General features: G+C 37.0%; 1 protein-coding gene across 4 annotated transcripts in view; it reads right to left on the reverse strand.

The window, feature by feature from the left end:
* fnbp1a (formin binding protein 1a) overlaps positions 1-15,930 on the reverse strand; it is a 57,308-nt gene continuing 41,378 nt past the window's right edge. For 2 of the 4 annotated variants that reach the window (XM_065248355.2, XM_065248352.2), the window contains 7 exons: positions 14,972-15,154; positions 14,717-14,731; positions 14,239-14,348; positions 12,908-13,040; positions 10,597-10,721; positions 10,190-10,332; positions 7,850-9,142 (listed from right to left, as the gene is read on the reverse strand). In XM_065248355.2, the coding sequence (XP_065104427.1) occupies positions 8,964-9,142; positions 10,190-10,332; positions 10,597-10,721; positions 12,908-13,040; positions 14,239-14,348; positions 14,717-14,731; positions 14,972-15,154 (888 nt within the window). In that variant the 3' untranslated portion in view covers positions 7,850-8,963. Of the gene's footprint in view, positions 4,801-7,849; positions 9,143-10,189; positions 10,333-10,596; positions 10,722-12,907; positions 13,041-14,238; positions 14,349-14,716; positions 14,732-14,971; positions 15,155-15,930 lie in introns of those variants that run through there. The other 2 variants (XM_065248353.2, XM_065248357.2) reach the window with 2 other exon arrangements.

Consider the following 15,930-nt stretch of genomic DNA (forward strand, 5'->3'; position numbering starts at 1 on the left):
GCTGAATGAGAACGAGATAAATAAAGAGAAAGAGAGAAACTAGCTGATAGTAAGAGAGAATAAGATAATAAAAAAGAAAAAATCAGCTGACGGAAAGAATGAGATAATAAAAGATAGAGAAACCAGCTGATATGCAGAGAACTAGAGAAATAAAGAGAAAGAAACTAGCTGATCGGTAGAGAGAATGAGATCATAAAAGATAGAGAGAGAAACCAGCTGATAAGGAGAGAACGAGAGAATAAAAGATCTAGAGAGAAACCAGCTGATAATAATACATTTTATAGCTGATAGGCAGAGAACGAGAGAAATAAAGAGAAAGAGAGAAACTAGCTGATGAAAAGAACGAAAGAATAAAAGATAAAGAGAGAAACCAGATGATAGCGAGAGAACAAGAGAAATAAAGAAAAAAGCGGGAAACTAGCTGATAGGGAGAGAGAATGAGATAATAAATAAGAGAGAAACCACCTGATTGAAAAATTAGATAATAAAAGATAGAGAGAAACCAGGTGATGGAAAAAACGAGAGAATGAAAGAGAGAAAGAGCAGATAATAGAGAGAGAGAATGAAAGGGAGAGAACCCAGCTGATAGAGAGAGAACGAGAGAAATAAAGAGAAAGAGAGAAACTAGCTGATAGGGAGAGAGAATGAGATAATAAATAAGAGAGAAACCACCTGATTGAAAAATTAGATAATAAAAGATAGAGAGAAACCAGGTGATGGAAAAAACGAGAGAATGAAAGAAAGGGGGAGAAAGAGCAGATAATAGAGAGAGAGAATGAAAGGGAGAGAACCCAGCTGATAGAGAGAGAACGAGAGAAATAAAGAGAAAGAGAGAAACTCGCTGATAGGGAGAGAGAATGAGATAATAAAAAAGAGAGAAATCAGCTGATGGAAAGAATGAGATAATAAAAGATAAAGAAACCAGCTGATGGAAAGAACAACAGAATAAAAGATAGAGAGAAACCAGCTGATGGGCAGAGAATGAGAGAAATAAAGAGAACGAGATAAACTAGCTGATAGGGAGATAGAATGAGATAATAAAAAAGAGAGAAACCAGCTGATGGAAAGCATGAGATAATAAAAGATAGAGAGAAACCAGCTGATGGGGAGAGAACGAGAGAAATAAAGAGAAAGAGAGAAACTAGCTGATAGGGAGAGAGAATGAGATAATAAAAAAGAGAGAAATTAGCTGATGGAAAGAATGAGATAATAAATGATAAAGAAACCAGCTGATGGAAAGAAGGACAGAATAAAAGATAGAGAGAAACCAGCTAATGGGGAGAGATTGAGATAAATAAAGAGAAATAGAGAAACTAGCTAATAGGGAGATAGAATGAGATAATAAAAAAGAGAGAAACTAGCTGATAGAGAGAGAACGAGAGAATAAAATGGGAAAAACAGCTGATGGCAAAAGAGAGAATAAAAGAGAGAGAGAGAGAGAGAGATGAGCACTATTCAGAAGGGATTACTCTTTAAACTCCTTAATAATTGAGTTTAGATTGATTAACAGAAGATATGTTGTCATCTTATGAACACTCAGAGACTAGAATGACAAATCAAGCTTTAATTACAGTTTTCAACACAAATACAAATCTGAATCAAGAGAAAAATAAATAAATCACAGACATTCCTAACCGGGATCAGATTAACAAAACCAGTTTATTTTTACATAGTTGTCTGTGAAATCTGAATTTAAACATGAAATCCATTCCCATCTAAATAGGACAGAAGTGAAACAGGAAAGATAAAAAGGCAGAAATATGTCTGAGAAATGATAGAAGAGAGAAAGAAAGCGAGAAAGTGTGCGTGTGTGTGTTGGGTGAGGCTGTGGCGTGTGTGCACATCACAGGAATAAAGTGTGTGAGAGAGTGAGGTGACACTTCTTTCTTCCCCGGGAGGAAAGAGTGAGAGAAGATGCTTACCGCTTCACCTGCCATGATGAACTATTCATCTACAACAGCACCTCACACCAAATGTAGGGGAATATTATGTAGTCATTATAACACTAATAATAATAATACCTACATTTGCATTTCCTCATGGAAACACCAGTGCTTGCAAGGCAGGAAAAGAAAGATTTCTGATTAAATGAAAGATGGAAACTATCTATATACATGGAAAAGAAGTTTGCCATAGTAGGGTAAAAAAGGTCAATATATCATGCAAATATTATAATTATATCATTATTTTTAATGCATTTAATCTGAATGTATTTATATAAGTCAAAAGTTTTATTCTAAAGATTTAAAGAGAGTATTTTAAAGTCATAATGCACAGATTTGACCGTATCTGATTTTTTTCTCCCGCCTGCTTACATTTACTCGAGACACAACTTGTTTTTTATATGCATGTTCACGTTAATTTCTGTCAAGTCAGCGCCACGATTGCGGTTGCAATATCACAATCTCACCACTAGATGCCGCTAAAATGTACACACACTACCTTTAACTCTTTCCGCACCATTGATGAGTCATCTCTCGACTTGTCAATTAAGAGAAAACATTTGCTTAAAAAAAATCTTGTTTCTGAAGAATTTTTATGTTAATCTGCAATAACGTGATTATCCACTAGACGCACTTACCCAATTTATGAAAAAACTGAAGCAAAAACGTTATTTACTATTTTAAACTCTGTGTATGTTTTGATAATCGTTCTAAATCTGATCTGTAACAAAATTCCTTCACAAAAATGCAATTATTTCAGCTTTTTGCTAAAACAATATAAAAATAAATAGCCACACTGCAAAAAAGATTTTTGATTTTCTTGAAAATCTTAGTATTTTTGTTTTGTTTTCAGTAAAAATATCTTAAAATTCTTAAAATGAAGATGTTTTTTCTATGATGAGTAAATGACCCAATAAAATAAGTCTAGTTTTTAGATAAAAAAAAAATTAAGTGATTTAAATCGAGCACGCCCAATGGGGTAAGCAAATTTTTCTTGAATTTAGTGTTTAAGAAAAATGTTCAAGATTTTTTTGCTTACCCCATTGGCAGATTTTTGTTGCTTGTTTTATGCACAAAATCACTTAAATTTGATATTTTTGGTCTAAAAACTACACTTATTTTCTTGGGTCGTTTTGTTCATCAAGAAAAAGCATCTTAATTTAAGAATTTTTAGATATATAGACAAAAACTAAGAAAAAGATTTTTTTGTAGTGCATATTTAAGAGTTTATAAGCAGAGAAAAAAATATAGATATGATGAACGTTTTTTCCTGATTTGTTTGTTTGAAAGCAGAGGGTCTCTTCTTTCATTTGATATATTTGTATGTTTATATATTTTTATAAGAAAGTTTTCCTGGAAGGCATTTTGTGAAAATCACAAAAAATTCTGGCAAGCAACTTTTCAAAAAAATGGTTGGTGGGGAATGAGTTAAGCTGGTACATATACATTTTAGACTTATGTTTTATTTAACATACAATAAATTTTTTGCCACTAATGGGAACATATAAATGAAGACAGCAGTCTGCTCTTAGGCGCAAAGTGACACCATTTTAATTCTCTTAACAGCCTACATAGTGCACTTACTGCAACGTACTATTAGTGTAGACATTTTTTAACTTGTTTTTAACATGTATATCATTTTTCATATGGCTCGGCATTATCGCTTAATTGTCATGCCCGGGTCAATCATGCAATTTGCGAATGAAAGGGTTAATATTCTTAAAAGTCTGCAAAAGTACACCCGATTGAAATAGATAAAAAATTAGTTTTAATGCTGTCATTGTAAGGGCAGCTTTAATCTATTGAGAAAAGCGTTTCCTGTGCACAAAATATTTTTATTTCCATCTTATATTTTATATTGATATTGCCTTATTTGGTTTTAAGGCTCTGTGCTAAACCATAACATTAGATTCAAGAGCAATCTGATATACGTGTTTACACCGAAGTTGGATGTCCACATATCGGATTTGTATTAGATTGTTTTTGTAAATTTTGTGTAAACTTTTGATCTACATCTTTTAGCTTTAGGGACATCAATATATGCTAATTTATACTCTTAAAAGTTGACTTTTAGAATAATTTTTAGGAAAATTAACTACAAATGTTGATGACATGCTGCATCATATAAAAGTCACCGACATGAGGCTCGTGTGTTGCCAGGGTGTGTGACTATGAGGTTGCCAAAGTGAGTGTTTTTTGCCATATCTGACCCACAAATCTGTCTATAAAAGGCTATAAAAAAAGACAAGCCCTTTGAAATGTCCATTGACATTTGACACAACACAGGAAAAAAAGAGCGTCAAGCAATTCCTGTTAGTCAAATTTCAAAAAATTTCTGCCTTGCAAGCACTTTTTAACAAAGTAAAACTAGTCTAATATTTATCAAATGAGTCCCACCTTTATCCCCCACATTTTTATAGTTACTTTCAGTATGATACAGAACTGAACAGTCCGCACTGACAAATATTTCATAAATCTAATGTCTTCATAAATGAAACTCCTCTGGGCTCCGAAGCAAAGCCAGGCAACAACAAAACATGTACATGGCCCGTGATCTGTACCTCTGCGAACGATCCTAAGGGCTCTGGTCTGACAGCAAGCGGCTACAGCACAAGGCTAAATATTCTAGGTCCATACGAGAAGCAAGCGTTTGCAAATAATCAGCACGCTATAGGCATGAAAAAGTCTGGATTCGTTTTCGTTCACGTGGTAGAGGAGAGGGTTCGCGTTTAAAATGGATTTTCCTGCCAGTTAGTCGCCCGCGAGCCATTTGTCTGACTACAGTAACAAGAGGAAGATGTTTGACGCAAGGACGCTTGCCCTGCCACTCCTGTGCCAGCCAAACACTTTTAGGGATCTGCAAGAAAGAAAACAGAAACCAAAATGCAAAAAAGAAACAAAACAAAAAAAAAAACATCACACAAGACAATGTTAGAGATTTGTTTTCTATGAACATTCCTTTACTTTACAATTGACCAGATTCACAGAAAATGCTGTGGGAGTCACAGACAGGAAGGATAAAACTATACAAAACTCTTCATATCTAGCCTACGCCACTATTAAGCAACTGATGTATATTTTACAGCTGCGGATAAAGCTTATGAACAAATTATAAAGCAATGTCTGTAGTTACAGCATGCATTAAGAGCAATGTTTTCCTAGTACACACTGCAATGTGATTTTCTGGCCTAAAATTTTCCATGCTGGTCGATGTACAAACATGCACTTCTTATTTAATTCATTGCTTAGCTAAACAGATAGGCATTGTTTTATCTATGGCTCATGATTATATTTTTGACTTTAAAAATTTATCTTTTTGTACAGCAGCAATTGCAAAGCTAGAGAAATAGATGCATGCAATCATGTTTTTAATAATATGCCTTTAAACCAGAGGCGATTTGCTGTGGGGAAAAAGATCTTATATATTTACGAGGTACAAGCATTTACAGTAAATGTACCTGAGAAAATATTATTCGGTTTCATCACTCATACACTTCAATGTTTTAAAAAATTACAATTAAAAACACACTTTGCTACCTAATGTGTAGTTTTGAGGCCACGTTTCAGGGAAGGAAATGCAAATTTTTATTGCCAGAAGCTTAAAGGGATACTTCACTCAAAAACAAAAACTTTGTTATTATTTACTCATCCTCATGTCATTTAAACCCCCTTAAATCAGAACAAAAAAAATAATTTGTAAAGTGTTGTTTGGGGTTTTCTGGTTACAATGGGAGTGGATGGTGACAGAGGTTCAAATGGGCCTAAAAGTGTTAAATAAATAACTCCACTGAACTTGTGTCATATATTTTAAGTGTCCTGAAGACATTACTCCTCTACTTTCTTGTTGTGAATATCACTGTTGCTTAAAATAAATATCCTAAACAGAGAATGTGCACTTCAAGTGTTGTTCTTTGCTCGGGTTTTAACGAAAAGGAAAAGTTTAAGGGCCCTATTTTAACGTTCTCAAACGTAAGTGCGAAGCGCAATGCGCAAGTGACTTTGTGGGCGGATCTTGGGCGCTGTTGCTATTTTCCCGGCGTGAGAAATAACTCTTGCACCAGGCGCAAATCAATAAGGGGTTGGTCTGAAGTAGGTTCATTATTCATAGGTGTGGTTTGGGCGTAACGTCAAATAAACCAATCAGAACGCTATCCAACATTCCCTTTAAACGCAAGGGCGCAAGTTCCATGGCGGGTTGCTATTATTATGACGGATTTACCAGGCGCACGCCAGGAGGGGTTCACAGCCGAGGAGACCGACGTTCTTGTAAGAGCAGTGAAAGATTTTGTATGTGGATGGGAGAAACCTGCCCAAATCAGCGTAGGTTAAACAGGCGTGAGAGGAAATAGCCACAATTGTCTCATCAGCTGGCATCCCCATCGTTGCGCCAAGCGCTTCAATGATGTCAGGAGACAGGAGAATCCCAAACTTGAAAGCATAAATCGAGCACGCCGTGTAACGGGAGGCTGCCTCTACACAGACGCCAGCAGAGGACATCGCTGCGTCCACCCTCACCGCTGAAAGGGTTTGGGGGCTTTGAAATCGGACCCAAGAAACGCAAGCAAGGTCCAACCCCAAAGTAAACTTACAAATCAAGTTCATATACATTAAGGTTTCTTGTGAAAATATTTTAATCGTTATTTGCATGAGAATTTTTTTAACGCAGCCACACAATAAATAAAAACTATCACCACAATGCTCACCACTATGATTCCCCTTATCTCGTGTATTAATATTTTTAAGTGTAACAATTTATGATTTGCAAAAATAACTGTTGCATCTGTGTAGATTAGATAAGCAAAGTGTGTGCGCGTTGTGCACGCTATACATTATGGTCAAGCATGCGCCCTTAAAATAGCATAATGAACAACGCGCAACGCGCCACTGACTTTAGACTAGTTTTTTTTGGTCAGTGGTGCAATTGTTTTTGGAAACTGCAAAATAGCATCAGGGATGGTTTGCGCCGCAACACGCCTCCTTTTTTGCGCTGAACCGCCCAGGGAGCGCAAGTTCATTCCCTAGTTTGCCAACGTGCGTCTGTGGAGGGAAAAACCCGTTGAGCGCCAGTGCAAAATACGAATGATACATGCGTCACTGACAAAGTCAATTGCGCTGGGTGCAAGATAGGGCCCTAAATCTCCTAAAACAGACACGATAGCTGATTCAAACGAGTGATGTTCCATGGCGGCATCCATCTTTGTAATGTAAAAATCTTCTTCACCGTCACCTCGCTGTCGTCGCCGTGTAAAGCCCACCCCAATGTTTTTGATTGGTGCTGTAATTTTTGGCATTAAAAATGGGCTTGAATAGCCTCTTTGCCAGACTACTTGCAGAGCAAATCTAAAGTTGCCGGAAGTTGTCTGGGTTTTCCCAGGCTATTGTTTGCCTTCAGGACACCTAAAATATATGGCACGAGTCCAGTTATTCCTTTAAAGGGCTGTTTACACCTTATCGATAAATATAACATTAACGGTAACTATATTAGCGTCCACACCACCGGACAACAACGATTAGGTTATGTTAATTTTGTTTGCGTGCCACCGTACTTGCACAAATCTTTTATATTTAATGGCATTAAACTAATATTGTAGATGTCGTTTTGAATCTATTTTGTGTATTCTATTATCTTTTCTATTGATGTAGTAAAATAAAAACATAATGCTGCAACCGCAGAAGGGATGGATACCTGAGATAATCATTATGTTATTGACTTCAAAAAGATTTGATTGGTTGTCAATGTTTTTACCAGTTGGAGAAGAAAAAAAATTGATGTTATTGTTTCTTTTATTTTTATTGTTAAAGTTTTGGTGTGAACAATTTTTAAAACTATATTTTTATAGTTATCGTCCATAATGTAAATGGGCCTTAACAATTTTGGGTCCTTTTGAAGCTTGAAGAGGCATCCACCATCCTGCGTTTCGGTTAAAACAAATCAAGACATTAAAGGTGCAGTGTGTAAATTTTAGCGGCATCTAGTGGTGAGGTTGCGAATTGCAACCAACGGCTCAGTCCACTGCTCACCCCTTGCTCTTGAAACACATAGAGAAGCTACGGTAGCCGCCACCGTACAAACATGTCATCGTTGGAGACAACTTAGTAAAAAAGTTTGTCCGTTAAGGGCTTCAGTAGAAACATGGCTGCACAAAATGGCGGCTACCATGTGAGGGAACCCTCTGTGTATGTAGATAAAACGTCTCATTCTAAGGCAATAAACACATAATGGTTCATTATGAAAGGTCTTTATACACCCCTGATCATTTAGTTTTGTATATTATTTTTCATTTCTGTCAAGAGGTCCTTCTGAAAGTTACACACTGCATCTTTAAGGGGTTCAAACGACATGAGGATGAGTAAATAAAAGAGCAATGTTTTTGTTTTAGGGTGAACTATCCCTTTAAAGTATTTACTTTCAAGACATTTCCTAATCATTTAGGTTTTAAAACATCTGATTGCTTCTATACCATAAAAGAAATATGAATAAACCACATGAGTGATTCTTGATAAAAGCAGTAAACAAATGAGGAGCTCAGATGCAAAATCCTCTAAACGCCATTTCAGTCAAAAATGAGAATTATATTTTGACCGAATGCTCTGGGCACTATTTATACATCCATCAAATACTTTCCCAGCATAAGGCCATTCAGAAATACAACTTTGTTGTTCTAATTTACAAAATAACATGTCAGACGCACCTTGCATCTGAGCTCTTCAAATATGCTTAACATGACATGTTCACCTAATATGCCGTAATGTTAAATGGTTGGTAAACCAGCCATTTTCGTTTGATATCAAAATTACCCAGCAGCCGTGTCTTTATTGCCTTATGGATATTTAACATCGATTCAATCTGAGGGCAAAATAAATCAAAATATACAGACCAGAACTGTGCAATATGCATGGCGTCTTGAACTTATAAAAACAGGAATCACCCCGCTTCCTCTTTTAACCGAGGACGATGAAATTTTTCACGCTCTCGTCTGCTGTGTGTACAGTTAAACCACCCTTCCGGGTGACGTGGGATTATATGTATGTCATAGCACCTTTGGCATTCGCGTCCAAAAAGAGTTTGATGTAGGATGTGGGCACGTATCCTTCCTCGTCCTCGTTTTTGCGAACTCGAGTCCACCCGTCGCCCTTGTCCTCCTCGATTACGTACAGCATCTCCCCTTCGCCCATGGATATGGTACCCTCATTTTGACCTACAGACACAAAATAGGCTCTTTAACCCCTTGATTTCACCAAGTAGGATGTGATCCTGGATCAACACTATTGTTGGTCCTGAATCAACATTTTTATTAACCAATCAGATTGCAGGATTAGAGTGTATGTTAGATTTAGGTTTGGGGATAGGGGCTTCTTCTCAAACTATTATTTCACACTAATTTGAGGGTTAAAAAGGTTAGGGTTTGAGTTATGGGTAAGTTAAAGTTTCTTTGATTAAAATGTTGATCCAGGACCACCTCTTTCTTTTTGAAATCACGGCATTCAACCACGGGGTCGACTTAACAGTTATCTATACGCAACACTTACAGGGTTCCCACACCTTAGTTAACTTCAAATTCAAGGACCTTTCAAGGACTTTCCAGGTCCAATACCCTCAAATTTAATGAATTAATGTGGGGACACATTTCAAGTGAGAGCAAGGTTAAATTGTGTTACCTTTTAAGATACATTGTTACAGTTCCCTTTCGAGGGAACTCGCACTGCGTCACTGCGGTGACACTTTGGGGACGCCTCCAAGGGTAAGTGCGCCTGAATGTGTATATCAAATTCAACCAATGGTGAGGCTTAATGACAAAGACAGTGTGACGCAGAGACCAGGAAGTATATCGCTATCTGAAATATTGCCAAAGACGGCGTTACAGGGACACAGGAAGTATGGCAAGGGAGACGCAGCGTCTCGTTCCCTTCTCAGGGAACAACAGTTACATATGTAACCCGAGATGTTTTCATGTGTCAAACACAATTATGCAAAAAAGCATTTTGGTATGAATCAACATTCGCATTTAGAAGATATAAGCATTTAAAGTGAACAGTTTAACAGTCTAGTATTTTTATGATATTATCCTACACTACACAGGGAATAATATGGATTTTTTCCCCCAGAAAACTTCTTGCATGAAATATATTGAAGCCCTTTCAATGACCTGTATCTATGTAATTATATTTTCAAAAACTTCCCGAGGCCTTCAAGGACCCGTGGGAGCCCTGCACCTATAGCTACAGCAGTAGTGCTTTTCTGTTACCTTCAAATGGATAAAGTGCCTTGCATGTTCCAATGGTGGGTAAAGGTTCCTCTTCATCAAAGTCTTCATCAAACTCAGTACTGCGAGATTTAAACTGCATGCTGGTCTCGGTGCTGGGATCTTCCGTGTAGCTGCCATCCGGACTACGTACAGAAGACATGCAATACGTAAAACAGTCCAAATTAACTTTGGCGTTACAGTCAGATTGTACATTTAATGTCTTGCGCTTGTTTTCACGACTGCCCATAAACTTGAAAGTACAGTCTGATCACCCAACAGTTGTCACTGGTGTTCAAAGTTTTTGCAGTTCAGGGCATTTTGAGTTTACAGTGCTTTTGTTATAGTAAGACACTTTTATCAATTATTGCATTATCTTTGGTGGCCCTACTATCTAGGGACTGAAGTACCTCTCTCGGTTTTGACCGTAGTTGTTAGTAAGAGGCGTGTTGCCCTGCGAGTCAAAATGGCCGCTCTGTCTCTGAGGCTCAGATGCCTTTTCGAGTAACTTTCTTTCCAACTCCGTCAGCCAGCCCTGAGAAAATACAAACAATGTGTTTATTGACTCTAGACCGTCACATCAGCCCCCTTATTTCCCTCAACAGAGGCTTCATATTAGACACAATAGTACCTACATTTCTGCATAACCTGAAATACATTTGTCCTGGTACGTATCGCTGAATCTTTCGGTTGGAGTGTCCAGTAGAGGCACCAGAGGTGCTGTTTTTTCTTAGTTTTTTCCTCCTGAATGCACAGTTATCAGAGTTCCCACACCTTAGTTAACTTCAAATTCAAGGACTTTCCAGGTTCAATACCCTCAAATTTAAGGACTTAATGTGAGGACACATTTCAAGTGAGAGCAAGGTTACGTCATGTTATCTTTTAAGATACATTGTTACAGTTCCCTTTCGAGGGAACTCACGCTGCGTCACTGCGGTGACACTTTGGGGACGCCTCCAGGGGTAAGTGTGTCTGAATGTGTATATTAAATACAACCAATGGTGTGGCTTAATGACAAAGACAGGGTGACGCGAAAGCCATGAAGTACATCGCTATCTGAAATATTGCCAAAGACGGCGTTACAGGGATGCAGGAAGTATGGCAAGGGAGACGCAGCGTCTCGTTCCCTTCTCAGGGAACAACAGTTACATACGTAACCCGAGACGTTTTCATGTCTCAAACACAACTACCGTAAAACTTCAAATAATAGCCCGGGCTTTTATTTTCCCAAACCTATATTCACACCAGGCGTCTAAAAGAGACAGGCGTCTATAAGAGACAGGCTTTTAATTTAATTGTTCCTGCATGACAGCAGGAGGTTACCTCATATTACGTTTTATTTTTAATTTGAATGTGGTTAACAAATTAGTTTGTGTAATAACAACAGTCTTAAATTATTGGCAGTATAAATAAAGCAAACAAGGATATGTTTTTTATTGGTTTTTGCGTGAAATCTTACCCAGATACAACAGTGCTATTTTCTGATTGGCTATTGTGTAGCCTCTTTCTCTTTTTTTTTGTATTGGCTCGCTCGACTAGAAATCTAGGGAAGACGGGCTTGATAGAGAGAGAGAGCAGTGCGGCCAGATACATTTTGGCGCTGCAGCATATTAAATATGATAAACAGTGTTTCCGCGCGAGAAATACAATGTGTGGCAGGAGTGCATGCATGACAAAAGACTGAAAGCCCGGCTATTATCAGCGGCCTCAAAACACTACCGGCCCACCGGGAAAAGTCCAGACTCTCCCGATTGCCACTTCGCTACTGTCATCATCACCTCAATCCTGGCGACGAAGCTTGTTGTGTTGTCATAGTGATGAGTAACGGAACGACTGCGTCTGTCACGTGACATCTACCGGTAAGCAAAAAAAACTTTAGCGTGTTCAATCTGCACCATAGAACTGTCTTAAACAGACTATCTGACGGGTTTTAGAAGATTAAATACAACCCGAAACTAAAAAACAGACCAGGCCTTTATTTGAGACAGGCGTTTATTTACCCAAACCTGTCGTCACGCCAGGCGTCTAAAAGAGACAGGCGTCTATTTGGGACTCGGCTATTATTTGAAGTTTTACGGTATGCAAAAAAGCAATTTGGTATGAATCAACATTCACATACAGAAGATATAAACATTTAAACCGAACAGTTTAGCACGTGTGCTCAAAAAGTCTAGTATTTTTATGATATTATCCTACATTACACAGGGAATAATATGGATTTTTTTTTCAGAAAACTTCTTGCATAAAATAGATTCAAGCCCTTTCAATGACCTGTATCTATATATGTATATTTTCAAAAACTTCCCAGGGCCTTTAATTTTTCCCCCAGATTCACAAACTTTCAAGGATTTCAAGAGTAAGGCATGCCGCACGTTTGCACGCATATGGAAATAAATAAGTGCCAATTGGCACACATCTACTTGACAAAGACGAGGAGGTTTTCACAAATGTCAAAATGAAAATAAAAAACGAAAATTCAATGTATTTTAGGTTATGCAGAAATGTAGTATGCTGAGTGAGCCTGGGTTGTTTTTTACAGTAGACATCAAGTAATCACAGAAAAGTAAACAAAAAGCACCCAAATGTAACGATATTAAGGAATTAAAATGTAACTTTTATAAATTGCTGCAGGTAATAATTCACTGCACAAAAAATATTGTTGACCATCATCACCGCAAGTAAAATTTCCTTTTTGTAGAATTGAATTTGTAAAAGTCTTACCTCAAATTTCTGCGCTTCAATTTGCAACTTTTCCAAGCTCTGTGTGATCTCTTCTAAACGTGGATCTATACTGTCTGGATCCCCTAAGTGAGGATTCTTACAGTAAACATCTTTCATTTTAGTCAAGGCATCCCTGCAGATGATCAGAAGAAGAAAAGAAGCATGTACATATAATATTAGAAATCTCAAGAAATTTATGTTTAAAAGTAAAATAGACTGTGTGTGTTTGAAAAGCTTAAAGGGGTAGTTCACCAAAAAATTATCAATCATATTGCTCTTAACCTGTATGAATTTCTTTTTTTCTGATAAACACAAAATAATATATTTTGATAAATGATGGTAAGCACACAGCTGATTGTAACCATTGACTTCCATAGTAGGAAAAACAAATACAGTGGAATTATATGGGTACCATCAACTGTTTCCCTACCATCATTTATCAAAATATCTTCTTCATTATTTATCACAATACTTGCATAATATTTGTTTTCCTACTATGGAAGTCAATCATTTAACAAAATAACTTCTTTTGTGTTCATCAAAATAAAAATAAAAACTCATACAGGTTTAGAAAACTTCAGGTTGAGTAAATTATGACAACTTTTTTTTTTTTTTGGGGTGAACTATCCCTTAAGTAGTATTTGGTGATATATAAAGTCTAAAGGGACTAAGTGATTGCTAAGGAGTTTATAAGGGTGTTTCTATACTTAAAATGATATCTATACTGTAGATTAAGGATGGGGAGATTTCCCGATTTGCTCTGTGTATCGGCATTAAAAGTTAAGGATGCGATGCATCGGTTTAAAAACTGTGCATTAGCATTTGCATCGCGATGCATCATTTTTAACATATTGCATCGGTAAAAAACAGATTTATGTATGTTTAATTATTAGTAGATGCGCTATAATGTTATTATTTAGAACGTGACCAATATTTTAAGATAATGAAATACGTCCATAATAACAAAGTGTTTGTCATTTAACTTAAGTAAATTAAAACAGTGGACAGTATATGCGAGTTCATCATTCGATTATTGGAAATAATCACATTATTGGTGTAGATGCAAACATACTCTTTGATGAGCAGAGCTTTTCACCAAAAGTTGAATCTTTTTCAAATCTTGGCACACTGAGCGCAAAAAAACGCCGAGCACCGGCTTTCAGCTTAAGTAAAAAACCCTAGCTGCTGTTTTTTTTGAAAAACGCAGCGCTTCTATTGAAAACATACGCCGGGCGCGGGCGTAAAAGCTTTGGTGTGCACGCCCCCTTACGCTTGGTTTGGAGACGGTGTAGGCTGATTTTATTACGGGCAGAGCTCTGAAAGTGCTTTACCTCTGATCCATCTCTTTCTGGATGTCTTTATTGATGTCATTGAGTTTGGCTTGAAGTTTTTTCCTTCTCTGTTCGGGGGGGAGATGACTATAGTCCTCTTGTCCCGTTCCCTGCAGACAGACAAAGACCACCACACATCCATTTACTACAATTAATCATATTGAATAAAATGTGTTAAAGTTTGACACAGTAAGCAATTAACTGTATAATATAATAATGTCAATTTTATAACAGAGATATATTAAGAGGTCCATCAGAGCAGACCAAAACTAATGGGTCTTAAAAGATGAATTTTCTAAAACTAAAAGACTTAAAGTTTGACATACCACCCTAAAATCAGTGTTCATGGTGCAATATGCCAAAAGATTCAAATAAAAATTTAATAAAAGTCTCCGTCAAGAGATTAAGAACAAAGAAACTAAGTTTTATCTTTTATAGTTTTTATAGAAGTACACTTTTAATATCAGATCAGACTTACCAGCTTTAAAGAAAGCTGTGAATGTTAAGACAAGAAAAATGTGTTAATATACACAGAGTATTATGATGCTGTTACGACAGACGGGTTTAAGAAGAAGATGACAAAAAGCAGAATAACAGACAAACACCTTCACAAAAAAAACGGTTTGACATCAATTTACTTTCTAATCAAACCAAACTGATGACACTAGTCTTAAAATAAGAGTCATCCAATGAGATCGACCCATGAGCGAGACACAACTGACACAGAGCTTACCCCACGCTTCAAGCTCCGCAGGCAGTGCATTTTGTGTTTGGTGCTCATGAAGTCGTTGAGGCGCTGACTCAGGGGCTCCTTGGCCTGCTGTGGGGACTGAGGGCCGTTGGGGAGACCCTCAGGGGACGGGGAGGTGGGAGGAGGGGGAGGAGGCTGACGGGGTGATGCTAACAAAGACATAAGCTACAGATGAAGGTGTGATGGAGCCACATTGAGAAATGGAATGGAGGAAGAGAGGAGAAGATGTTTAAACATTTTCTGGATGTTTCTTGATGTTTACGCAGTGCCCAAAAATAGTCCCCTGCTATTGAAAGTTACCAAGGGGACTATTTCCGGGCGCTGTAAATATCATTGCGCCTGCTACAGCCATGTTACGGCAGCAAAGTCCTTGATTATTACGCCGGAATAAAAGCATAGTTCCTATCGGCCTAGAAAAATAACAACTTTTAATTTTAGTGGAGTGTCTCTTTAATTGTCATCATAACATGATTTTTTGTAAATTAATAATATTTGTCTTTGTTATATAATTCACATGACTTGCATATCAACATTAAAAAAATTTAAGTCACAATATAAAAACGGTGCTAGTAGTTTGGGGATATTTTCATGCAAAAATCATACATATTATGTCTTTTAAATTATGTACTAGCATAGGTGTCATTTACACTGGGGACGCTGGGGACATGTCACCACTTTTTGAAATGGCTGATTTTGTCCCCACCACTTTTTAAAAAGCATTTGGTTAAAATGTTCTGAAAAATCAAGTAATACATGTGCGACTTAAACTGCAAAAATGACTTTCTTACTTAGTAGTTTTGTCTTGTTTTCAGTAGAAATATCAAAAAATTCTTAAATCAAGATGTATTTTCTTGATGAGCAAAATGACGTAAGAAAATAAGTCTAGTTTTTAGACAAAAAATATAAAATTTAAGTGAATTTGTGATTAAAACAAGCAAAAA

Source organism: Paramisgurnus dabryanus, chromosome 11 (assembly GCF_030506205.2).
Source record: "Paramisgurnus dabryanus chromosome 11, PD_genome_1.1, whole genome shotgun sequence".
In the NCBI taxonomy this organism is placed as follows: Eukaryota; Metazoa; Chordata; class Actinopteri; order Cypriniformes; family Cobitidae; genus Paramisgurnus; species Paramisgurnus dabryanus.